A 25,257-nucleotide genomic window follows, 5' to 3' on the forward strand; every position below is an offset into this window, starting at 1 on the left:
ATGTGTTGCAGGTTGACCAGATCGAAGCTCTGCTCCTGGTGATAGTGAAGCAGATGGGCTTCTCACCAAAGCCCTGAACGCCGAATAAAGTACGTGTGCAGAGACACTGCATGAGCCGGGGTCTCTTTTAGTGCTGTTCAGTAGCTCTGTTTACAGCCTTATAGTATTCATGTGTTCTTCCCACAAGTCACTGCAGTAGGAAATCTGCGCTGTCACTTTGTATTTTTCCTTGTTTTTCTTAATCTGTTAAATTGTGGTTTGCGGTTTCTTAAGTTATTAAAAGAGCTTAAAGCTGCAGTTGGTGTATTCATTCAAAATGGAAGTTTAGCTTCCACACAGTTACAAGCAGCACTGTGTGAGGTGAAATGTGTTATTACCAGCGCCAAGACTAGGGATATGGGGACATTCTAAAACGCTTAATGTGAAAAGGCTTAATGTGGCTTAATGTACCAAAATAGCGACCGATAATCACCATATTTCTCACGTATCTGGTAATAAAGACTTTCAGCATTAAAATTCTAATTTAAGTTCACACGGCTTCCCTATATTTTGGCCAATCTCAAAAAATAAAACACCCAGAAGGGCCAATGGAATTAAGTGCTGTAATTTGAAATAACGGACTCAACTGTTTAAGACTTAGCTACGGTCTTCCTGTTCACAGCGTCCCGGAATTCTCTACAAATTAGCAGTGCAAATTCAACTTCAGTCCAATGCCCTTTTTCAGGGCTCGTCTTTTAACAGCCACTTGAGATTAACATTTTACTAGTCATTTGTAATAGTTATAATAGTTGTTATATACACAATAGTAATTATGTATACACAAGAATATTGCAACAGTTATATTTTTACAATTCGCCAAATTCTCTCATCCAATGGATCTCTCATCTCTCAACAGTCATTTTAAAGGCTATATTAAATTAATATTTTATTAGCTTACCACAGTCATAGCCTATATTATATTGCAAATACTTTAGTATTTTTGTTTTACTTAATTGATTATAACACAACAAATACAAATAAGAAACCTAACTTGCATACAGTACAACTATATACAATAAAGCAGCAAAGTCACTGGCCATTGTTTTCCATTAAAATTCTACTACTTTACAGTTGTGGTAACGAACTGAGAAATTGTCTCATGCAAAAAAGAGTTTGGCTGAAATAGAGGCCATTCTTCTTAATGCTGAAAAGTACAAATGTTTCATTTCCATGCAGCTGACAAGATGGCCAGCGACGCCTGCTGGCCAAACAGTGAAGGGACACAAAAGACAGACAATAGGAGCTGACCCTGACAAAACCAATTTAACGTTAAGAAATACAAGACGTCTTTATTTCTTACAAAGTGACAGCGCATATTTGCTACTGCAGTAACTTAAGGGAAGAACACATGAATACTGTAAGCAGGGTTCCCGCGGATCATTAAAACGTCTTATTTTAGAATTGCCGAATTTGAGGTCATAAAATGTCTTAAGTATTATTTTTTTTCTGGCATGTAGTCTTAAATTAAACCCCATCACATATGGTGTAATATTTAATAAAATCATAAATGTTTATAGAATCATATGACCTCCGAGCTTGCATGCCATGTTTATTATTGCCACGATGCCCGCGCATGTTGTGACTTGCGTAGCACACAGATATCAAAACACTGCTCTCCGCCGATCTAGGGTATCTTGATATCTATGGTTGGTAAAGGTGTGTGTATATATATGTGTATATAGCCTGCGCAAGCTCATTTTCATTTCACGGGTTCGGCGTAAACTAGTGGACGTTAGCATTGTAGTTTGCGTCAGTACTATCCGTTGACAACATGGGGAAATGCAAATTTAATGAGAATTGGACAGACAATGACAAGTATGCAGGTTGGCTGCAACGTTCTACAGACCCACATGGTTTTAAATGCTTGTAGTGCAAGAATACCTATAAATTGGGTAGTATGGGTATTCAAGCGGTCGAGACACATCGTGCGTCCAACACAAACGCTATGAGTCCTCAAAGAAGACTTCACTACCCATTCAGAGCTACGTTAATTTTGGGCCTAGTCTGCCAGATGCTACTTTGGAAGCTCAAACCACCGCCGAAGTTACAGCTTCGGAAGTATCGTGTTCGACATTTTTTTCTGGGTTTTCAACAAGAGCAAAGCCGAACACTTAAAGCCGAAGCGCTTTGGTCTCTATACACGGTGAGCCAACATCATTCAGACAAAGCCAATAGTGAAATACACAAAGCGTTTCAATCGATGTTTCCAGATTCAGACAGTAAAGTCGTTCACCTGCGGGAGGGATAAGACCGTGTATATATCTAGGTTCGGTATTGTACTGTTCGTTCAACGTGAGCTGAGGTCAGCTGTGAATGACGACAGCTTTGTAACTATGTTTGATGAAAGTTTTAACAAATCACTTAAATCAAAACAAGTAGACCTTCATCTGAAACACTGGACCACTAATGAGATTGGAACAATGCGCTAATATGGATCACAGTTTAAGCAGCCTCTAAGTCTGCTAAGTGCGACATTAGAAACGTAATTTTTTTACATGGAATACAATTTATTTGAACTTTAGGATTTAAATTTATATGCCTCTGTGAAACCACACTCCTCACAATGTGCACAGCGTCACTTGGTGGTAACAAGCGGATCTTTTAAAATCGTTGTGCAGTTCATGTATATATGAAGTACATTTAAAATGGCAAGAGCTATGGCACATGTCAAACTAAAGGTACAATTATACCCGGCCCGCAAGAACATTTTATATATATATTTTTTTAATGGCCCGGCCATATGAAGCGCCGATAACACACAAACTACAAATCCCATAATGCAGCGCAACAGCTGTTTTACCGAACGATAGGCTACCACGTCAATTACGTCAGATCAGTCAAGCGTCTGTTTATGTATATAACCCTTTATATTTCAAGTCAAAGCTAGCCCCTAACAATCGCCAAGAGAAAAGTTGATTCTGAAAACAAAATTCCTTTCAAAACCGATGGGATGGGTATCTGTTTACTGAGATTGCCGGTAAACCCGTGTGTCTTATTTGTGGAGCTAATGTGGCTGAGAGAGAATCTCCACAACACAGAACCTTATACCCCAAACATAAACGAACTTGTTGCCAAGATGCCAAGCATTCAGCTCTGACAGAGCAAAGAAAATGGAATGTTTAATTTATTATTTTAACTTTCACTTAAAAGAGTAATTTTTATTTACATTTTCAGGTTTTTTTTTTCCATATTTTGAATTTGTATCATTCTGACAGGAGACAATTTTATGGAGATCAAAATATTTTAAGTTATTTTGTTAAGTTAAAATTTATCTTGGAATAATATTGTATCCTATCTCTTTCGATTCATATTTATGTTCAAAGAAAAACATTTAGTTTTAGTCTGTTCAATAAATGTTTATCCTGTTCGTCCCGTGACCTAAAGTGTGCTTTGAGATTTGGCCCCCTGTGCGATTGAGTTTGACACCCCTGCTGTAGTCAGAAGAGTGTCTGCAAATAATTGTGTGTGTGTGTGTGTGTGCGTGTGTGAACACCTTACAATCCATTACATTTATTTTTTATTGTCATTTTTAATGTTTTCTTTTTCCTTATGATGGGCGTCAATGGAGAGGAAAACACTTAACGTAAGATAAAGTACATATTCGTAGCATTTTGGTTTTGATTTTTTTGTCAGGTGAAAGTCTTTATTACCAGATATATGTGTGAGAAATATGGTGATTATCGGTCGCTATTTTGGTACATTAAGCCACATTAAGCGTTTTAGAATGTCCCCATATCCCTAGTCTTGGCGCTGGTAATAACACATTTCACCTCACACAGTGCTGCTTGTAACTGTGTGGAAGCTAAACTTCCATTTTGAATGAATACACCAACTGCAGCTTTAAGCTCTTTTAATAACTTAAGAAACCGCAAACCACAATTTAACAGATTAAGAAAAACAAGGAAAAATACAAAGTAACAGGTCAGGCCCGAGCCGCAGTCACGTTCAAACCGCGGTCATGCCCGAGCCGCGGTCACGTTCAAACCGCGGTCAGGCCCGAGCCGCAGTCACGTTCACACCACGGTCTGGCCTGAGCCGCGGTCACATTCAGTCACCATTGCAGACGCCTGAGACCAGCTCTGCTTCCTCCCTGCCGGTTTCCTGCTGGATGTCAGCTTTAGCCCCATCTTTTCCCATTACCTTATCCAGGCAGCCTAAGAATACAAATTAGTTTTGAAAAACTCACAAAGATACAAGCAATAAAGGTCTCCTGTCCCTCCTACAAGCTACAGGAGGGACACACCCACTCTGCTGCAATAGTGCCGGAGGGTTAAGACCGGAACCAAAGCTCTCTGGTCTATCTGGCAGATCCAGGTGACCTCTGAGAGTTTGACTCCAGCCCTGAATGGGCTCATTACCTCTGGGAACACAGGCTGCGTCTCTGGGTCCAGCAGCAGACTCCCACTCGCTGGGACCGACGGCAGGCCCCTCCTCCTCCACCAAGCTGTCCTTCAGCGCGGAGTTGATATGAACGTTACCCTTTTCTCCATGGCTGGTCATGGTCAGCAGGTTGTAGGTACCGTCAAAGCCATGGGCACAGGCCAGGACGGGAGCATCCAGCAGCAACTCAAAGCGTCTCCCTGCGGAGGCAAGCCACGGGCTGGGCAAGGGCACCATCCCTGCAGGAGGGACCGTGTTCAGCCCGAGCGGTCACACGCAACACGGTCAAGGGCCTGAAGCCAGACGAACCTCACAGCAGGTGTGAGTGACAGACGGCCACCATGGTTTAGTCCATGACCCCCACCTGCTGAGCACCCCACAAAGCCGCCCCGGGTGCAAGCCACACCCCCTGCTGACCTGTGAGTGCACACCGGACGATCCGGAATGGCGGGTCCAGGTGGGCGCTCGTGATGGGCTGGAGGCCAGAGAGCGGCACGCGCTCAGTGTTCCCGTAATCCGCGTAAACGACTTTCGCCTCAGAGTCACCAACTTCCAGGACAACAGCTCTGTACCACTTCTTATCACCTAAGGTCACATGGGGAATCAGTGGCCGCGAACCCAAATAGACCAGTCACAGAACCTTTCCCATGCTGACGGGAACGACACCGGAGAGCCAGCACACCACCCTGGACGCCCTGACTCCAGTCACATGACAGTCAGTCGGTCATGTCAAAGATGTTAAACATGGGGTGGCTGCCCCTAGTGACTTACAATGGCATGACACACAGATCTTTATTTAAAAGCATAACGCTGATCATTTGATAAATCCCCCTCAGGAATGCCTCCCCCTCCAGCACACTCCCCTCCCTTCCCCATGGCATGAGCCCAGGGGGCCCCAGACACAGAGAACTGTTATCTCAAGACAGACATAATATTAGTAGCTTTCTAGAATTGCGGGTTATTGCCGCAGAGGAGGGAATTATGGGATTCTGAGGGCCAGCAGCCCAGTCTCATCACAGCTCGAGCTGCTCCTCACAGCTTTACTCATGCGGCATGTATTCATGCTGTTTTCCCCTCGCAGACAGACTGCAGGTGGGGGGAGGGAAAGAAGGTGATTTTATGGCATAAACACTGGCTTACTCCAAGACCCCTCAAGTTCCTGAATTCCCAGTTCCGTTCCTTTTTGCAATAAACCTCAATCACGCAAACCATCCTACCTCATGCAATCTTTTTTCTTAAGCTTTTTACAGAAGTGTGACACCTGGTTTTTCAGGTGCCAAATTACAGTGCATCCTGAGAACCCATGCGTTTGCACACACACACACAAGACACACAAACACACCAAGACACACATACACACACACACGCACCAAAACACACACACATAGACAGACAGACCCAAACCTGCAAGCCAGCACCGCAGAGCCTGAGAGGGAACCTTCAGGTGTTCAGGCCGGATGCTCCTGAGCTCGGCCCGGTCCACAACGCAGGTGTTCCCATAGTCCACAAAGAACACCTCCACCTTCCCATCTGGCAAAATGCTTTGGACCATGGCCCGGTACCAGAACTTGTCACCTGGGCCACATGGAACCAGTGAGAGTCCAGTAACAACACTGCAGACTGATACATAATCAGCTATGGGCAACATTTCAATGAAGCGTTTATCTGACAGGTCATGTACTCTCTATTAACGAAGTGTACGAGAGTAACGCCGCCTGGGATTGCACCCAGGGCTCGGCTCGGCTCTCCCACATGACGGAGGGGGCAAAGATCTTACAGCACCTGGGAACTGGGCACAGCAGGGCCGTCCCACACTGGCCACCAGGGCGGCGTCACTGCTCTGACTGTGCTTTGCCAGGTCAGCCATCAGCGCTGCCAGGGTGCGAGTGCCTGGAAGCCAAGTCAGCAGCCCAAAGCTCCGTTAGCGACCTTGCAGCTACCAAATGTGGCCCCTGTACTCTAGCACAAGCACCCACACAGCACCTTGGGAGCTGCTTTGGTGGCAGAAGAACTCTGTGGGGTTCTGGTGTCTCTGCATTTGTCCAGCGCAACTCCTCCTTGGGCTCCACTGCTGCTGTCAATCAAAACACAGGCACGCCCAATGCTGAGACTCCATAGGTCACTGCCTCTGTCAATCAAAACACAGGCACGCCCAATGCTGAGACTCCATAGGTCACTGCCATTGTCATTGCAATAAAGGCAGACAGGAGGGTCTTGACCATGAACGACAACCCAGGAACGTGGAATCAGACAGGCCACTGCTTACTTCACTCTTCCCCATGTGCTTTCAGGCTGTGGATTCGGATGGTTACGGTGTGTGTGTGTGTGTGTGAGAGAGAGAGAGAGAAATGGGTAAACTTTTATGAATAGTTTTAAAATAATTAGTCAAGGCTTGGGCAGTATTACGGTAATAAAGCATACCAGAGTTTTTCAGTCGGCATCCCACTCCCCAGCTTAGCGAATTTTATTGCCAAGATTTCACAGTGCCAGAGTAGTGTTTTTTTTTTTAAATACCATATAATGTCTGGACAGTATGAAAAATTAGATATGGGAGTACATTGACCCTCCTCATACAGCTGCTCACCATAACTACAACAACTATTCTTCCTCTACTCTTTTGTCGTTGACTGCTGATCTGTAAAAGTCCACACTGCCACCTACTGGAAATACACAATGAATTATCTTGCACAGGTGCAGTCGATGTGCACGGATGTGCAAGGTTTTTGCTAGACATAAAACCCTGGGCTACACATGCAGACAGCAGCTGTCCGCAGCCAAGCCCTGATTTTACGACATATTCCCTCATCCGCAACAGAAACCACATGTGGAAACATGAAGTATGAATTAGCCTTTACTCAGATAAAATTACTTACTTAACTTGCGTTAAGGTCCATTACCCTGTCTCAGAAAATATTGAACTGCTTAAATGTGTGAAAAACTAGACATTTAGCGCAAAGTCCTCCAAGAAGTATAAGTGTAACGGTACGCATTTCTCTACCGAAAAATGCAGCAAATGCGTAACCTTTGTGTGTTTGTGATTCCTGCGAGCAACGTTCGGAAAGGGGCGGGTGAAGCCGCACCACTACGCATGCGCGCGTACGTCCTAATGTGAAGCTGTTAATGTGAATACAGTACAGCACAGGTATATTTTTTAAATGCTGCACCTTAATGGATATTTATTTTGTTATGCTCTGCAGACAATATTTGTGTTGCACATTTCAAATATGAAGCTGAAAGCTACTAATGTGAATACAGTACATATCAGGTACAGTTAATTTTCTAAATGTGCACCTTAATGGACATTATTTTTATTTACTTGAGAGAATATTTATTTTGATTTACTTTTAAGTAACGTTACTTATCACTAGGTTGCAGCAGTATTCACAGAGGCTTTTCATTTAAGACAGTCATAGTTTGTTCAGTAAACCACCGTTTAGTAAAGATAAAGAGAAGCAACTTATGTTTGTGTCTTTTACCCTGCTGTACGAAAACGTACCAAACCATGACTTCAAAGCCAAGGTACGTACCGAAATTTTGGGTACCGTCACACCCCTACCCAGAAGACAGGGGGCGCCCTTACCGATGTCCTGGCCTCGCGGCTCCATGGTGGCATAGCCGTTTTCCACCAGAAACATGCTGAGCTTGCTGCCTGTGGGAGCAGAGTTTCAGCCCATGGCCAGCGTCTGCTTTTCAATGCCGTCCATGTCTTTCTCACCCCGAAGGACCTGCCCTGCCTTACCAACAGCGGTCAGCTCCATGTCCACCGCCCAGGGCCCCCCGTCCAGTTTGTCCACCACAGTCACAGCCAGGCTCTTCCCTGCCACCAGCTGCCTGACGGCGACGCTGCACTCCTCCGGCCAGCCGCCCGTCACCACGGTAACACCTGCTACCTGACAATGGACCGCCTGCACACAGCAGCACAGCACTGTGTGTATCACCGCTAGACCCAGCCCCAAAGCAGGTGCTACTCTCCACCAGGAAGACTGCAAGCACTATGGATGTACGGGGGGGGGGGGGGGGGGGGGCATCACAGGGATTCCCACGGCAGCTTCTTTATGCAGTACAAGTATCTGCGGAGGGCTTTACTCACGCATGGTGGGATGCGATCCACACAGGAGGCCAGCGGTCTGATCCTGTCCAATGGCACAACCTCCTCATTGCCGTAGTCCATGTAGAAAACCATGGCGGTTTTCTGAGAGACATCCACAGACTGCACCACACCTCTATACCAGTTCTGGGGGGGGGGGGGTCCACATGTCCTCATATACCAGGTACAACAGATTCCGAGACATTCTACAGCTATGATGGTGGTACTATCCCAGCTTAAGGAGAATTCATAAATACATATGCAAAGGCATCTCTAGAGGACACTCTTACACAAATCCAGAATTGCATTAGGAAAGGACAAGCTACTGAGACAATGAGAAGCAAAGAGAGGCCAGGTAGGTGTGTCCTCACTCGGTCCTGGGAGTACATCACAGCACAGGCCTCTCCGCAGTCTGGCATGTACTCTGTGCCCGTCGAGCCCGCATACATCTTCTGCAACGTCACCGTCACGCTCCGCAGGGACTCCATCACAGCCTTCGACTCAACGTGGATGAAAAACTTCCCAGGGTTCCTGAGCTCCACTACAGTGGCCTAAACAACACAAGGCCTGATTAATTGATTACAGAGGCTGACTCAGAACAAGGCTCGAATACTCAATCAGAGGTAACCCTCATGTGATTTACACAGGTAAGAAAGCAAATGAACCTGAATCTGTGCTCCTCGTATGAGAGTTTCTGCAGGGGACTGGCCACCCCTACATCACCCTGTGGGAAACATGCCATACGATGTGGCCCTTACACAGCAAAGCAGCCCCCCATCAGGTCACTGTGAAAGAGCCCCTTACCCTGGGCAGCAGGCTCCTGGAACTGGCTGTGCTAGGTAAGGCTAGCAGCTCCTGGGGTTCCTCACTTTCAAAAGAAATTAAACCTGTGTTATCAAGGGCTGTGGCTCAGATGGGTAGAGTTAGTCATCTTCATGTAACCAAGACTTTGGTGATCAGATATCTGGGATCAAAAGAAACTTCCACCATTGCTTCCGATGTACTTTTATAATGCTTCTGCAAGTGTTCCAAACTGCATTTTGCAATGTCTATACTTTGATGTCAAATTACAAACTTTACATACATCTGACATATTTACAAAGTACACTAAGATTAAGATGAGTTTTATGCCAAAACAAATAAGAAATAATTTGCCATGAATTAAGTTTATGATATTGAATGAAATGTGTGACCATGCCCCAGTCAGTGAAAGTGTCTTCCCTACCCCTAGACTCCAGAGGGTTAAACCTGTGTTATCACAGCCTGAAGCACAGAGGAGTATATGGCTAAATCCGGATGTCTGCCTGGTTACCATGGGGACCGCTCTGGTGTCTCTGGCTTGCACACATGTCGGTGTGCGGCCCAGTCCTTGGCCTGGCATGTCACGGAGCAGTAGCACAAGAGAACCAATCAGAGGCTCCCTGACAGTCTGCCAAGAACCTCACAGCTTTAAAAGTATCAATGTGCATAGAAAAACAAACCATACAGAATAACTCATATTACCCTCCATCACCCCAGGCTCACGTTGTGTGAAAGGTGCAGGGGTACTGATTAGTTATAAACACTGACACAGGCTTTCACAACCCCTGTACGTGAGACATGCCACACTGAAGGCGCTGCTTCACTATGAGCATGAGCTGACCACACTGAAAGCGCTGCTTCACTGTGACCATACTGAATGCGCTGCTTCACTGTGAGCATGAGCTGACCACAGAGAGCGCTGCTTCACTGTGAGCATGAGGTGACCACACTGAAAGCGCTGCTTCTCTGCGGCCATAAGTTAATCACACTGAAAGCGCTGCTTCATTGTGAGCATGAGCTGACTGAACAGAAAGCACTGCTTCGCTGTGAGCATGAGCTGACCACAGAGAGTGCTGTTTCACGGAGAGCATGACCTGACCACATTGAGAGCACTGCTTCACAGAGAGCATGAACTGACCTCACTGAGAGCACTGCTTCAAAGTGAGAATGAGCTGACCTTGCTGGGCACAAAAGTTACACAGCTTCACGAGACCGGCAGCGACGACAGTGGGAGAGACATGCGGATCTTCTGCGGGAGGAAAGAGAGCTAGTGGGATTGTGACTGGGTTAACAGGCAACACAGATATATATACACACACACACACTTGTGTCACATAGACATAGCTGCCTTATTTTCAAATCTCCCTGACGTCTTTTTACACTCTTATTTTCCCACTTTTTTGTTACGGAACTTTGTGACAAAACGGCCTATCGTATTGATAGCGGTCGTCAACTTCTATTAGTATGCACTTTAAATCTGTCAGTGACGTTAGTGCGACACTCATTGCTCATTGGTCGGCTCAGCACACGTGGCCACGCATTGGCCACACTGCTTCGTCCGGTCGGCCTCGGCAAGATTGCGGTATCTGTCAGTGACGTCACCCAGGCGCGATGCTGCCATTGGCTGAATGGGCACCAACCATTCGCGTTGCGGTCGCCATCTTTGTTGATGTGTCACCTCGGAGCGACTGAAACTGAGGCTGGAGAGCCGAGAAAAGCGTTAATGTGTTCCATATGTAGTCTGCGGTGGAGCTGGGTGTCGTGTCAGCCCTGAAGCGGTGAGTGCCTTTATATTATCGCTTGCGGGGACCGGTCGTATTCGGCGTACGCGCTGTTGACATTTGGCCGTAGGCACAGAGGCTACGGCGGCAGCTGCAGCCTGACAGACTCCCCCCGCACGGCTTCTCTCGCTTCCCGATCCCCCCGTACCCCTCCTGCACCGCCTCCGGCCGCTCTGGTTACACGCCCCTGTAGCTGTCAGTGTGGGGATGCCCATATTTAACATTTCGCTCCCTCACTTCCTGATCAAACAGGCCGTTACATACCTGTCCTCGGTACCTAGGTACTACCCCCCCCCCCCAGCTGCAAACTGTATGACCAGGCGGACTTAGTACAACTCGTGCCGGCTCTGTGAGCTGCGCCGTGCTATTTAATGCGCTTAAGCAAGCACTCAGGGACTTTAAAGTGTCAGCGGTTTTCGGAGCTGGGGGGGGGGGGGTTCCCCTGCTTTCTGTTTCTTGTCCCGGTTAATTTCGCTGCAGTATTGGCGCAGGTAGTCTATGAACATGGTCTCTAGCTAATTATACTTAATTAGTTTGTTTTAAATGTATATTAACAAAAAGCTTTCTGTTAACAGATATCAAAATATTGCCTAAAGTTTACTTGTTAGTGTACAATAAGATCCAGTTTATTTCACTGTAGTAAAGCATAGACAAATGCCTCAATGCCTATGCTATTTCCATGACCACAGCTGTACCAGCTGAAGGTGCACTGTGATTTAGAAGAAGCGTGTGTCACTAGGACATGGGGGGTGTCCCCTTCAATACCTGCCCACCACCTAGCTGGTAACTTTCATATTCATCCTAAGCAGTGAGCCCCCAGCACCATGGAGTTGTGGGTTTGAAGTAACAGTGCTTTGCTTTTTTGCCATCTGGCCTTTTTTGCCTTGGATTGATACACTCAGGCAGTGCTGCTCCTATCTGTTGTGCTAGCACTAGCTAATTTTTTATTTAAATTATATGCTGCACTTTGAGCTCTCCTCGTCCTACAGTGAGGCTGTGAGTGGCCCTGACACTCTGCTAGCATGGTGATAATTGCCTTGAATAAGGACTCTAGCATAGTAGCAAATGCAGAGGCATCTCAATGAAACTGTCACTGCTGTGTGACGCCTCCCCGGCCCCGTGCTGGCCTTGCTCTCTGCTGTCACTTTGTGTGTTTCTGCAGGATCCATTAGTCATGTGACACTGAGTGTTTTCTCTGAGTGTCAAGTATCTTTGTCCTGGAAGGAATGACAACTCAAAAACTACTTTGATCTAAAATTCTGTTTGTTTTATGGTTAAAACCAGTAGAATGAACTGCAGCTTATATTTACCGCTTTACTGGGTAGCAGGTTTTACAGCTTTAACTGGCCAGTGATAGCGACTTCCTGTGTTCTGTTTCCGAGAAAAGTGAAAAGAGCCAGGTGTGGTTTTGCCAGTGATCCACCTTGATATTTCGAGCCAGGTGTGGTTTTGCCAGTGCTCCACCTTGTTCTGTAGGGCCAGGTATGGTTTTGCCAGCGCTCCACCTTGATCTTTAGAGCCAGGTGTGGTTTTGCCAGTGCTCCACCTTGATCTTTAGAGCCAGGTGTGGTTTTGCCAGTGCTCCACCTTGTTCTGTAGGGCCAGGTATGGTTTTGCCAGTGCTCCACCTTGATCTTTAGAGCCAGGTGTGGTTTGCCAGTGCTCCACCTTGATCTTTAGAGCCAGGTGTGGTTTTGCTAGTGCTCCACCTTGATCTGTACTCTCAGGTCTTTCCCCTGCATTATAACACCCACCACACCTGTGTGAGAGTAAACGCAGGATCTGTTACCCCACAACGTCTCCCCAGCCCACTGTGGAGCAGCAGAACTGGCCAGGTCTCCGCTAGAACATTCAGGACCGTGGTCCTCATACCTGCAGGACAGAAAGTTTGGTAGCCAGATAAATGAAACAGTGTTTTGACAGGTTGGGAAGCGAGGAAGAGTATGGAGCAGCAGGATGTCCCCTGTGGGAGACTGGAGGAGAGGGCCCTGCCAGAGGGCTCAGCAGACGGGCAGGGCCAGGACTGGAGCAGCCTGGGCTGTGCTCAGACTGAAGGAGGAGGGGACATAGCAAGAGGAGAGCCCCCCCAGGAGAAAGGGGGCTGTTTGACCCCACCAGAAGATGAGTCTGTCCAGGAGAACCAGACAGACCTGCCTCCTCCTGGCACAAGTGGAGCGGCACCTGTGGATGACAGCAATGATCTGTCCCCAGCCGTTGCCCTGCCCACAGAGGCATCTGTGGATGACAGAGATGACCTGCTCCCAGCTGTGGCCCTGCCCACGGAGGCATCTGTGGATTACAGCAATGACCCGCCCCCAGCTGAGGCCCCGCCCACAGAGATGTCTGTGGATGACAGCCATGACCCACTCCTGGCCGTGGCCCCACCCACAGAGGCATCTGACTCTCTACCCATGACGCCACCAGCTGAAGAGGTCCTGGAGCTGCCAGGCACACCGGCATCACACAGGAGCCCTGGACCCTCCGAGGCCGCCAGCCCCTATGACACGGAGTGCAGCCGGAAGCTGATGTCAGAGATCCAGCGTACATTATCCCACGAGTCCCTGCTGGATGAGCTGGAATCCGAGCTGCTTGACTGCCGCTTCCCCAGCGACACCCCTGGTGCCCCCAATGGGCCGCAGAACAGCCAGAAATCTGCGACAGCCTTCGAGAAGTGTTTCCAGTATAAATACTCGCAGCAGGAGAAGGCCATTCAGAGGTGAGGGCATTCTTGTTGTCGTTGTCCTCTGACGCGTCAGGGCTGTTTCTCTGCTAGCCTGCCCAACCTTCTGAGGCCCCCTGTTAATTTTGGGTTAGGGGGGAGTACATAGCCATCCATACTCTGATTTTACTCTGCTTCTGTCGATGGGCTGGAAGGGTGAGAGATCTCTGAATCTGTGCTGAATGAGTGACACTGTGTAGAGCTGCAGGTCATGTCAGGGAAGCCTGTGTGTGTCCCTGGGGAGGGCATGGCCCAGTACAGATTAGGGAGACATGCTGGGAACCGGAACTTACGTCAACTTAGCTGGGTACGTTAATTGAAGAAGTACTTGCGCAAAAACACTGTGTGATACTCATGTGATACTGCTGATTGTTCTCGTTAGTGGTCACATGACTCTGGGGGCTGGTAATGAGAGGGATGGGATTAATGCCCCCCCCCCCCCCCCCCCCCATAGGCTACTGGAGGAAAATCGGCGGCACCAGGATCTGATCCTGGGAATTTGCTCGGAGAAAGATGGGATGAAAGAGGATCTGAAGCGGAGGATGGAGGCAGAGCGGCAGCATCTGGACACCATACAGAAGGTGGGGAGCAGCCGGCCAGGTGTTGGGGGTGCGAGGATACGCCTTGGCTGGGGGGCTGCAGCCACTCAGGGCTGTAGTGTTTTAGGTAAAGCCTCTCCCCTTCGAGGAAGTGGCTGCCATTGTTATTTTTATTATTAATAATAATAATAATAATAAATATATATGTATAATATATTGCGCCTTTTTCGCACTCAAGAGCGCTTTACAGTGCATACAGTCTTACATAAAGGAAGCCATACAAGATTATCACCCAAAACAAAGATTAATTTTACACACTGGATGATGAATTATAATATTCCTGAAACAGATATGCTTTTAACTGGAGCTTAAAAACTTAAATAGATTGCATATTCTGTGGCAGTGCATTTAGTTTCAACACTAAATGCCCTGCCACCCATAAAAGATAATCTAACCCTAGGTGCTGTGAGGAATCTGGAACCTGAACATCTTAATATACAATCCGGCTTGTAGGGAAGAAGGAGGTCAGACTACAGCTAGGGGCAAGTCTATGAAAAGCTTTGTAGGTGATACGTATTATTATTATTATACTTGATTCTGAATGTACCTGGCAACCAGTGTAAATCCTGAGGAACCAGAGTAACAGGAAGAACAGGAGTTTTTTAGTACGTCAGCACACTTCAAAGGTAATGGGCCCCCGCCCGCTTTGCGGAAGTGCCTGCCGTTGTTAAAGCTAACCCCCCCCCCGCCATTGTTAAAGCCAAAGCCACATTACTGTGGTTCCTGGTGTGCGACTCACCCGCCGTACCGCTCCGACAGGCCGCGCCGCATGCCTGCATGCCTGCATGCCTGCATGCCTGGGTGTGCCGTCACAGCTGCCCCTTCCCGCCCCTTGCAGATGGAGGCCCGGACCGAGGAGCTGGGAAGGCAGCTGCGGGCCTCTAAGGACAAGCTGATGCAGCAGGAGGCATCTGCCAAGGCAGCCATGCAGCAGATGCAGCGCGACACGTCCCACCGGCTGGAGCAGGTACCCAGCGTGGCCCCTGCCCCCCACCCCCGTATGCCCCTGCCCCCCACCCCCGTATGCCCCTAACCCAGCGTGGCCCCTGCCCCCCCCCCATATGCCCCTTAACTAATCTTATGCACTCAGGCCAGCAGAAAGTGTGAGGAGGCTCGGCAAGAGAAAGAGGCCATGGTGATGAAGTACGTGAGAGGGGAAAAGGAGGCGCTGGACCTACGCAGGGACAAGGAGCAGCTGGAGCGCCGGCTCCGGGAGGCCAGCAGGGAGGTGGAGAAGCAGGCCCTGCGGGGGAACCAGCTGGCCCAGGACAAGGGCCGGCTACAGCAGCTGCTGGAGGCCAAAGTGAGCCCACGGCCCCCTGGTGGCCGCTCTGGCCGTGTGTGGGGTAGTTCCATTGGCTCGATTTGATTTGCTTGCCCCGCTCTCACTAGGAAGGCGAGGCGACCAGGCTCACCAGGGAGCTGGAGAAGATGAAGGAGGAGATCAACTCCCACATCATCAAGGTCAAGTGGGCACAGAACAAGCTGAAGAGCGAGTCGGACGCCAATAGGGTGAGACCGGAGTGGAGAGGAGCACAGTCTGGGTGGGTCTGTCGGGGAGTCTCATGCACCCATCTGATGTCTCTCCTCTTCCTGCGAGTGCAGGAAACCAAGGACAAGCTGCGGGAAACCACATCCAGGCTGACCCAGGCCAAAGAGGAGACCGACCAGATCCGCAAGAACTGCCAGGACATGATTAAGACCTACCAGGCAGGCGTCTGCCAATTTCCGACTGCAGCGCCACTGCTCCCCTGTCTTTGGTGAGACATCCTCTGACTGACCCATGTCCTTCTCTGTGACTAGGAGTCAGAGGAGATCAAGTCCAACGAGCTGGATGCCAAGCTGCGCGAGACTCGAGGCGAGCTGGAGAAACAGCGGCAGGAGCAGACTGATCAGCTGGAGGTACTGAGCTGGCTGGCGGGCAAGGCCTCCTCCCATGGCCAAGGGGGTGTGAGGAAGAGTGAACCGCGGACCACCTTCCAGGTCCAGGGGGTGTGACGAAGAGTGAGTCGGGCTGCACATGTTTAACCATTCTGCCCCTGTGGCAGATGCATCGTGCCAAAATGAAGGAGCTGGAGGACCTCAAGAGAACGTTCCAGGAAGGAATGGATGAGCTTGAGACCTTGAGGACTAAGGTTTGATCCTTCTGCTTACCCAGTCCTCCCCCTCTCCCCTCACTCTCTCTCATCATGCCATCTCCCCATTTCACAGGTGAGGTGCCTCGAGGAGGAACGACCGCGTACAGAAGAGGAACTCAGCAACTACAGGGAGATCATCAACCGGCAGAAGGCCCAGATCCAGAGCCAGAAGGAGCAGCTGGGCATCGTGCAGCAGTTGGAGGACCAGCGGCACAGGTTGGGGCAAACGGGGCGGGGAGAGCATCGGGGTTCCGGGTGGGGTGGGGAAGGGGCCAGATGTGGTGGGCATTTTGGGGAATACCAAAAGCATTGGGAGCGGCCTCAACGTAAACCCTCCGCGACACCCCACCCCACCACGCAGAGACCAGCAGGAGATCCGGTCCCTGAAGGAGGAGGTGGACAACCTGAACGGGCTGATCGTCGACCTGCACAGTGACATCCAGGGGAGCCGTGTCCGAGAGGGGGAGCTTCTGGGCTTCACAGAGAAGCTGACCAGTAAAAACGCCCAGCTGCAGTCTGAGGGCAATGCCCTACAGGCCCAGCTGGACCGCATGGGCGTGGCCTCCAGAGAGCTGCAGGGGCGACTGGAGGAGAGAGAGGGCGCCGCTGCTGAGCTGGTGAATCCCTACGTTACGGCCTGGTGTCTTCTTCGCCGCTGCCGTCTCTGCGCAGATCTGTCACCTGCCTACATGTGCGTTGCAGACGCAGTGGTTGCAGCAGGAGCGGCAGCAGCGGTTAGATGAAGTGCAGACCCTGCAGGCACAGCGGGCCGCGCTGCAGACAGAGACTGCGCAGCTGCAGACACGCGTGGACGAGCTGGGAGACGAGCTCGCCACGCAGAAGAGGAAACACGCAGCCAACGTGAAGGACCTCACCAAGCAGCTGGGCCAGGGTAGGCGCCGCGCGCCCCCAGCTCACTGAACCCAGGCCTGCAAGCAGAGCTGACTGAAGGCCCTGTTTCCAAATGCTTTTTGGGTTTGTGGTTTGTTCTCCACGATACATATGTAAGGAGTTCCAAGGGAGGCATAGGAGGCACAAACACCCGGCGTTGTGCAACCGCGCTACGGCTCCTCTAGGCCAGGCTCCTGCACCTTTACCTGAGGTTGGTGCATCTGTCCCAACAGCCAGGAAGAAGCTGGAGCAGGTGGAGAACGGAGCCTGTGACCGGGAGGCCAACAGCATGGGCAGCCGCTCCAGCTCCTCGGGTACGCCACCAACCCCGCCTGCTGGATACGCTGTAGCACGAGAGGGACTTGTATTAATATTTGCCAGCAGAGGGAGCTCTAGGCTCTTTCATTGGTAGTATTGCTGTAACTACTTGTTGCATGTAACAAAACAGTAAGAGCCTGAGTAAGGGGTCAAAAACCCATCAGAACCTGCAACGTCACAACCTTGCAGACGGACGTCCTGCAGGTTTTGGAGAAACATTTCGGCGGTAGTTCTAGGTGACGGCTCCCTGATGGATGAGTTTGTGTTTGTCACACTGTTCTTGGCCCAGGTTCTCTGAACGCACGCAGCAGTGGCGGTCCGGACGAGCGCTCCCCGGAGAGCAGCACGGGCACCATGCGGACGGACAGCTTCCCCGAGGTAGACAAGACTGTGCTGGTGGAGCGCATTGTGCGCCTGCAAAAGGCCCTCGCCCGTAAGAACGAGAAGATCGAGTTCATGGAGGACCACATCAAGCAGCTTGTGGAGGAAATCCGCAAGAAGACTAAGTGAGTGAGGCGGTCAGCCTTCACTCGCACCACCTGCCCCCTCTCCCCCTCACCCCACCCTTTCTCTCTAACCCCGCCCCCTAGCCCTGCCCACTCCCTTAACCCCGCCCCCTAACCCCACCACAACTCGCATCTCCACCTGCCCCCTCTCCCCCTCACCCCACCCTTTCTCTCTCACCCCACCCCCTAGTCCTGCCCGCTCCCTTAACCCCGCCCCCTAACCCCACCACAACTTGCATCTCCTCCTGCCCCCCGGCCCCACTCCCCTCTTTTCTGCCCTTTTCATGGGGGCATGCTTTCCTTTATCTCGGAGGCCATCCTCTGGCCTGCTCTCCTGGTGTTTGTGTGGAGCTCTCCAAAGGCCAGTCTGATTAGTAAATCTCAGTGCACTGTGAAGCCCAAAGGAACTAAAATTCAGAAGAAATTCAAGGTGGCAAAGCAGCCCTTGCTAGCAAGGTTGGCTCCTGGGTGGCTTGGCAGCACTGTGATTGGCAGCCATCTTTGTGTCGCGGCAGGGTGCGGCCTGTAGGTCATGTGACCCAGGGAGACGGCCATGTCCAGAGAGACACAGGCTGCATCCTCCAGAGAGGGTGCCTTTCATTTATGATTTGTATTTGTTCTTTTTGTAATGCGTTCTGCGGGACTGGGGTCCCATGTGACCCAAGAGCTGATAAAGGTAAGTGCGTGTGCGTGTGCGTGTGCGTGTGTGTGTGTGTGTGCGTGTGTGCATGCGTGCTTATCTCTCACTGCTATAGACAGTGCAACGTTTCTGTAATTATCACAGTGACAGGACTGATATATTAGCCCTGTGATTTTGCTGTAATTGCACAAGAAGGCAGGATAGATGGACAGACACACACACACACACACACACACACTCACACAGTTGACCATGTGGCCTTGGTGTGATACTGGGTCATAAGAAATTAATTTTCAGGACTGCACCATAATCGGCTTGCGATGGGGGTGTTGCTTGTGCAGTGCCTGAAGGGTAACCATGAATGTAACACAGATGGCTGATAAATATGAGAGAGCAGCTCCTGTGTGCAGTGGAGCAGCAGGTGGAACTCTGCTTATCGAACCTTTGTGTAATGTGTGCCATAGGTGGAAGCTTCCAGGTGGGGAGAGACCCCCCCGCATGTGTGGGGGGCTTCTTTGTAAACACTCCCCCTCCCTGCAGGATTATCCAGAGTTACGTGCTGCGGGAGGAGTCAGGCGCCCTTTCATCAGAAGCGTCGGACTTTAACAAGGCCCACCTGAGCCGTAGGGGTGGCATCATGGCCTCACTGTACACGTCGCACCCGGCCGACAGTGGCCTGACGCTTGAGCTGTCGCTGGAGATCAACCGCAAGCTGCAGGCGCTGCTGGAAGACACGCTATTGAAGAACATCACCCTGAAGGTGTGTGGGGCGGTCCGAATGCCAGTGGCTCCGTGTTGAGTGTGCAGAGCATGCGTGTTGGCGTTGGAGCGTCAGCGTGTTGGCGTGTTAGTGCATTAGCACGTCCGGATTTGCTGGATTAACGGCTCAGGCGGAGGATCAGCCCGTAACAGGAGGCAGCTGCTTGTCATGCTCCCCTTCCAGGGGAATGATCAGCCTATTTCATTAATCAGGCTTTAATCAGTGCGTCGCGTGAGTGAGTGCATGCTATTTTTACACTTTTCAAGTTGCTAGACGTGAACTTAAAGTAATAATGCAAGGCTTTCATGTGACCGGTGACTCTACAGGAGAACCTCCAGACGTTGGGAGCAGAAATTGAGAGACTCATTAAACGGCAACACGAGCTGGAAGACCGGCTCAAGAGGAAATGACATCACTTGGAAGCAGGCCCGTCAGGAGGTGTACGGCCCCCACTACTACAGGTGGGGGGAGTCAGAGATGGGGGCCGTGAGCAGTAACCCAAGTGAGGGGGCCGAGAGGGGAGTTCAGGACACCACCAACCCCCCCCCAGGCTTTACAGCCCGGCCTGCAGTCGCCACATCCAGCCGCTATATGAAGATTAACCACTTCCGCCATCAATGAAAACAAACTAACAAAGGTGCCCTTTGAACCTGGCACTTTCACCGGCATCCTCCAGGGGGCCATGTGGTCCTCTGGCCAGCATGGGCTAAAAGACCCCCCCCCCCCCAACGTCTCCAGCCCCCCTGCTCGGTTTAAACGTTGGCCAGTTTAAGCTGAAGTAATTTATATTCAGCTTCATTTCAGTCTGATTTACAGGAAGAGAGGCATGTGATTCAGAGTCTAAACACTGTGTGTGTCTGTGTGTGTGTGCATGTCTGTGCGTGTCTGTCCGTGTGTACTTGTGTGTCTGCGTGTGTACTTGTGTGTCTGCGTGTGTGTGCCTCTGTGTGTGTGCCTGTGTGTTTGTGCATGTCTGTGCCTGTGTGTGCCTGTGTGTGCCTGTGTGTTTGTTCATGTCTGTGCGTTTGTGTGCCTGTGTGTGCCTGTGTGTGCCTGTGTGTGCCTGTGTGTGTCTGTGTGTGTGTGCGCTTGCTATGGTGCCCCTGTGTCTGTGTGCTTGTCTGTGTTGCCACACACTCCCTAAGCACGTAGGCGGTGCCCCTGACCTTTGTGTTATAGGCATGCCCTCTTACTGTGCGCTGCCCTTTGCACTTTCCTGCCCCCACAGAGGGTGATGCCTGTTGTCCCCCCCCTCACTGTTACATCCAGCATGAAAGGAAGCATGGGCTGATGGGAAATGGGGGCAGGGTCTCACCTCAATGAAGGCTGTTGGCCGGCGGCCTGGTTTGTATGGAATGTGACGTGGGAATCTGTCCAGTGGGTCAGATGTCACGTCCATGGAGACGCGGCCGGGCTGGGGGTGGGGGGCATTCCGGTCACGGGCCCATGTGCGTCACCGGCAGCGCGTCACCATGCTGTGAGGCAGCACTAGACTGATGTTCTGATACTCGCCGTGTCCAGCCCTCTCTGATGTCCCCCCCAGCCCCCACCCCACACCCAGCTCTACCCTCCCCCTCCCAGGCTCTGACTGACCACCCCACACCCCCCTACACCCAGCCCTCCCTAACCCCTTCAGCCTCTACCCTGCCTTCCCTGATCCCTGCTCCCACCCCAAATACAACCCCCCCAGCCTGGGCCCCCTGCAGTCTTCTGTCTCTCTTGCAGGTCCTCCTGTTCTCCTCTCGTTCATTGGATCCCTTTTGTTTTCTTTCCCTTAAATGGAAAAATGAATATGCATTTGTAGATAAATACTGTAAATTGGCCGTGTTTTTAATTATTCTATATTCTATCTGTATATATGGCAATTACAGAAAATAAAACAGGTGTATAGTGGGTTTTTTTTCCGACTATAAAAACAAACAGGCAGACATTGTATAGATGTGGTACAGCTTACAGACATGACCTTTGGCCCATACGCACAGTCATCTGTTACACACTGTCTTTCATCATTTAGTTTCCTGACCGATTAGTGATGTACAAAATGACTGCAGCTAGTTGGGGAACGATATCTGCTCACAGTCACATGGCACATCTGCAGTCATGCAGGCCTCACCCATCACTGTGATGATGGTCCCGATCGCCCAGAAGCCCATAGGCACACAGAGCCTCTGCCTGTCGGTACAGTGGCCGTCACTGATCGTCCCGATCGCCCGGGAGCCCGTAGGCACACAGAGCCTCTGCCTGTCGGTACAGTGGCCGTCACTGATCGTCCCGATCGCCCAGAAGCCCATAGCCACACAGAGCCTCTGCCTGTCGGTACGGTGGCCGTCACTGATCGTCCCGATCGCCCGGGAGCCCATAGGCACACGGAGCCTCTGCCTGTCGGTACGGTGGCCGTCACTGATCGTCCCGATCGCCCAGAAGCCCATAGCCACACAGAGCCTCTGCCTGTCGGTACAGTGGCCGTCACTGATCGTCCCGATCGCCCGGGAGCCCGTAGGCACACGGAGCCTCTGCCTGTCGGTACAGTGGCCGTCACTGATCGTCCCGATCGCCCGGGAGCCCGTAGGCACACGGAGCCTCTGCCTGTCGGTACAGTGGCCGTCACTGATCGTCCCGATCGCCCGGGAGCCCGTAGGCACACGGAGCCTCTGCCTGTCGGTACAGTGGCCGTCACTGATCGTCCCGATCGCCCGGGAGCCCGTAGGCACACGGAGCCTCTGCCTGTCGGTACAGTGGCCGTCACTGATCGTCCCGATCGCCCGGGAGCCCGTAGGCACACGGAGCCTCTGCCTGTCGGTACAGTGGCCGTCACTGATCGTCCCGATCGCCCGGGAGCCCGTAGGCACACGGAGCCTCTGCCTGTCGGTACAGTGGCCGTCACTGATCGTCCCGATCGCCCGGGAGCCCGTAGGCACACGGAGCCTCTGCCTGTCGGTACAGTGGCCGTCACTGATCGTCCCGATCGCCCGGGAGCCCGTAGGCACACGGAGCCTCTGCCTGTCGGTACAGTGGCCGTCACTGATCGTCCCGATCGCCCGGGAGCCCGTAGGCACACGGAGCCTCTGCCTGTCGGTACAGTGGCCGTCACTGATCGTCCCGATCGCCCGGGAGCCCGTAGGCACACGGAGCCTCTGCCTGTCGGTACAGTGGCCGTCACTGATCGTCCCGATCGCCCGGGAGCCCGTAGGCACACGGAGCCTCTGCCTGTCGGTACAGTGGCCGTCACTGATCGTCCCGATCGCCCGGGAGCCCGTAGGCACACGGAGCCTCTGCCTGTCGGTACGGTGGTTATCCTTCTGTGGCAATTTATTAGGTTTAATTAGATCCATTGTGATCAATATGATGGCACAACTTTGCTGTGGGTGATGCCTTCAATCAGATATGCCAGCACTAAATTAAGTGCAGGTCTTTACACTGCCTGTAAGAAAAGTGAACTGTAGTGATGACAGTAACTTCTATGAAACTGATGGTAATTTGCAGTTGAAACTCAGGCATTAGCTAGTGAGCCATTTTAACTGAATCCTCCCCCCCGCCCCCAGTGGGATCGGTGGGGCCGTTGAATGTGGATCATCTTACATCACACCGGCTTCCTGTGAGGATGGGACGGGACGAACTGGAGAATGAGCCATCAAGATCCAGTTCATGACGCCAGGGCAGTGAGTGTAGCGGGAAGAGGAGGCATCCGGGACAGGGGGGGAGTGGGGGGGGTCAACCCATTTTCACCCAAAAGCCCTGCAGACTGTGTGCATTGTGATGCAGATAAACACTTACATTCTGTGAAAGCGCACTGTCACATTCTATCCACCTGTATGGGTGGGAGTGACATTTCTGTGTCACAGCAACTGGTCATCTTTCAACAGATGGGGGCAGATGGCTGCCTCTATTTCTGCCCCCCCCCCCCCCCCAGTTCACTGCCTCATTGGCTTAATCTAAAAATACCATCCCATGAGAGCACAGTTAAAGGCGGTGAGCTGCCCCCACGCCACCCCCACTAGGCACCCCCCAGGACAGTTATGCTCAGTAACTGCGAAGGCGCTTCCTGGGATGAGGTTCCCGGTATGAGGTGCACTGTGGCCTCCTGGGAGTGTCACCCTTGGTACAGCAGCCCAGTGGCCGAATAAACGGGCTGTAAAGGTTACGGCTGAGGCCCAGTAAAGGGCTTCTGGGAGACTGATGACCCTGTTATTTTCATTTCCAGGAATGGTTCTTCTGCACTTAAGCTATTTTCTTCCTAAAGGAACGCTTGGCAGACCACGGCTGAAGATCCAGTCCCAGTGTATGACTCCCAGTGCAACCCGCCATGTCTCCCTGTACCTCTCGGGCTGCATGGAGTGTGTTGGGTATGAGCCTACTTCTTCCGGGGCTTACCCAGCGACCTTGGACAGGTGTATACCCTTGACCACCACGCTTACTGATCAGGAGGCTCCTTTGCCCTCCAGTTTTAAGTTTGCACCCATCCTGGCTGAGGGTTAATGTTAGTTTATTATCAAATGCTGAATCATTTGAACATTCATCCAGGCTTAAATTTTAAATGCAACACAATTACAGACCTGTGTAGGATCTGGGACATTTAAATACACAGTGTGGAGCGGCCATCTGCTTGGGGCAGCCTGCAATGAAAAATCTCAGACGGGTCAGAAAGGCTGAGTGACAGCAGCAGTGGGGAGCTCTTTATAAGCCCCTTTCATTTCAGGGGTAAGTGACAGACAAATGGAACAGTTACTTAAAATCAATTCCCTGGTATAAATTTAATCTCAAAGACCAAACAAACAAATACATGTGAAATCTGAATAAGATTATTATATAAGCAGATCATTTAACTCAAACTACTGCTCACAGGCCAGAGTTTAATTATAGACAGAGCCCAGCCGAGCGCAGCTCCACCTCCTAGTGGCCAAATCGCACCTTGCCGGAGCGCAGCTCCACCTCCTAGTGGCCAAATCGCACCTTGCCCGAGCGCAGCTCCACCTTGGATTTGCAATACAGGTTTTGTACTTGAAAATCATTCTATCTTTGTAAAAAATATTTTGATGAAGATGTTTGGTTTCGCATTTACAAAAAATATTGACTTGTATTTGCAAAATCTTTTTTTTTGCGAATGAAAATTGTGTTCAGTGTGAGCAAATTTCTTTTTACGGGTGCAAATTGGAAAATACACATACAAGTACATATGGCACTATTCTGACTCCATATATTCTCCAGTGACATATTCTTACATGGCGCCTAGATTTCTGTCCCGTGTTTTTGTATTTTGACCTATTTCACTTATGGTACTGCTGCCAACGCTTAATTTACTATCATATTGACCCTGTCAGAGTTAAGACGAGTGTAAGAAGCAAAATATGAATTATTTTAATGTATTTTCACTAGGACATTACGAATGAATAAACTGAATATTACTTGTAGCGATAAGTAATTTTGATACATTTTAAAGTTTCATTTAAATATTATGTTTCAGAAAATTCAAGTACAATGTAGCTACGCGATAGGTACAATACCTATATCAAATAAAATAACCTTTAGATCGCGTTTTTTAGTTTTTGTATTGCTTTAAAGGCATTCCTTCGCTGAGCCTGGCAGGCTCCCCCTCCCGCG

At 50.5% G+C, this 25,257-nt stretch overlaps 4 protein-coding genes across 11 annotated transcripts in view; 2 read left to right on the forward strand and 2 right to left on the reverse strand.

Annotated features, from left to right (window-relative positions):
• Positions 1–1,566, forward strand: part of tdrd1 (tudor domain containing 1) — a 13,737-nt gene extending 12,171 nt beyond the window's left edge. For all 8 annotated transcript variants that reach the window (XM_023796970.2, XM_023796972.2, XM_023796971.2 and 5 more), the window contains exon 26: positions 12–1,566. In XM_023796970.2, the coding sequence (XP_023652738.2) occupies positions 12–77 (66 nt within the window). In that variant the 3' untranslated portion in view covers positions 78–1,566. The remainder of the gene's footprint in view (positions 1–11) is intronic.
• A 2,440-nt stretch (positions 1,567–4,006) lies between these two features.
• On the reverse strand, positions 4,007–7,450 carry LOC111836064 (tudor domain-containing protein 1-like). The gene is made up of 7 exons (XM_023796990.2): positions 7,293–7,450; positions 6,403–6,493; positions 6,202–6,309; positions 5,824–5,994; positions 4,837–5,004; positions 4,398–4,658; positions 4,007–4,193 (listed from the first exon to the last, which is right to left on the reverse strand). Exons 2-7 carry the CDS (start codon positions 6,455–6,457, stop codon positions 4,087–4,089), a joined length of 870 nt encoding a protein of 289 aa, XP_023652758.1. The 5' UTR covers positions 6,458–6,493; positions 7,293–7,450; the 3' UTR covers positions 4,007–4,086.
• On the reverse strand, positions 7,032–9,209 carry LOC111836065 (tudor domain-containing protein 1-like). The gene is made up of 6 exons (XM_072703573.1): positions 9,172–9,209; positions 8,878–9,057; positions 8,510–8,653; positions 8,159–8,324; positions 7,947–8,068; positions 7,032–7,079 (listed from the first exon to the last, which is right to left on the reverse strand). The coding sequence occupies exons 2-6, from the start codon at positions 8,992–8,994 to the stop codon at positions 7,077–7,079; spliced, it is 552 nt and encodes a 183-aa protein (XP_072559674.1). The 5' UTR covers positions 8,995–9,057; positions 9,172–9,209; the 3' UTR covers positions 7,032–7,076.
• Positions 9,210–10,948: 1,739 nt separating this feature from the next.
• Positions 10,949–21,552, forward strand: ccdc186 (coiled-coil domain-containing protein 186). The gene is made up of 16 exons (XM_023796989.2): positions 10,949–11,085; positions 13,012–13,804; positions 14,262–14,388; positions 15,245–15,373; positions 15,497–15,709; positions 15,799–15,918; positions 16,012–16,116; positions 16,210–16,308; positions 16,455–16,541; positions 16,618–16,760; positions 16,906–17,161; positions 17,247–17,436; positions 17,669–17,749; positions 18,043–18,259; positions 19,440–19,659; positions 19,986–21,552. Exons 2-16 carry the CDS (start codon positions 13,032–13,034, stop codon positions 20,067–20,069), a joined length of 2,844 nt encoding a protein of 947 aa, XP_023652757.2. The 5' UTR covers positions 10,949–11,085; positions 13,012–13,031; the 3' UTR covers positions 20,070–21,552.
• Positions 21,553–25,257: the final 3,705 nt, after the last annotated feature.

The sequence above is a fragment of the Paramormyrops kingsleyae genome, chromosome 20 (genome assembly GCF_048594095.1).
Source record: "Paramormyrops kingsleyae isolate MSU_618 chromosome 20, PKINGS_0.4, whole genome shotgun sequence".
Taxonomy (NCBI): domain Eukaryota; kingdom Metazoa; phylum Chordata; class Actinopteri; order Osteoglossiformes; family Mormyridae; genus Paramormyrops; species Paramormyrops kingsleyae.

Coding starts and splice junctions, on each gene's coding strand:
- LOC111836064 (XM_023796990.2), bottom strand. CDS start 6,457: ATGCAGAGACACCAGAACCCCACAGAGTTCTTCTGCCACCAAAGCAGC. Junction 5,995..6,201: donor CTGCTGTGCCCAGTTCCCAG/GTGCTGTAAGAT, acceptor CATGTGGCCCAG/GTGACAAGTTCTGGTACCGG. Junction 4,659..4,836: donor CGTCCGGTGTGCACTCACAG/GTCAGCAGGGGG, acceptor TCCCTCCTGCAG/GGATGGTGCCCTTGCCCAGC.
- LOC111836065 (XM_072703573.1), bottom strand. CDS start 8,994: ATGGAGTCCCTGCGGAGCGTGACGGTGACGTTGCAGAAGATGTATGCG. Junction 8,654..8,877: donor TGATGTACTCCCAGGACCGA/GTGAGGACACAC, acceptor CCCCCCCCCCAG/AACTGGTATAGAGGTGTGGT. Junction 8,069..8,158: donor CATGGAGCTGACCGCTGTTG/GTAAGGCAGGGC, acceptor CTGCTCCCACAG/GCAGCAAGCTCAGCATGTTT.
- ccdc186 (XM_023796989.2), top strand. CDS start 13,032: ATGGAGCAGCAGGATGTCCCCTGTGGGAGACTGGAGGAGAGGGCCCTG. Junction 16,117..16,209: donor ACATGATTAAGACCTACCAG/GCAGGCGTCTGC, acceptor CTCTGTGACTAG/GAGTCAGAGGAGATCAAGTC. Junction 16,542..16,617: donor TTGAGACCTTGAGGACTAAG/GTTTGATCCTTC, acceptor CCCATTTCACAG/GTGAGGTGCCTCGAGGAGGA.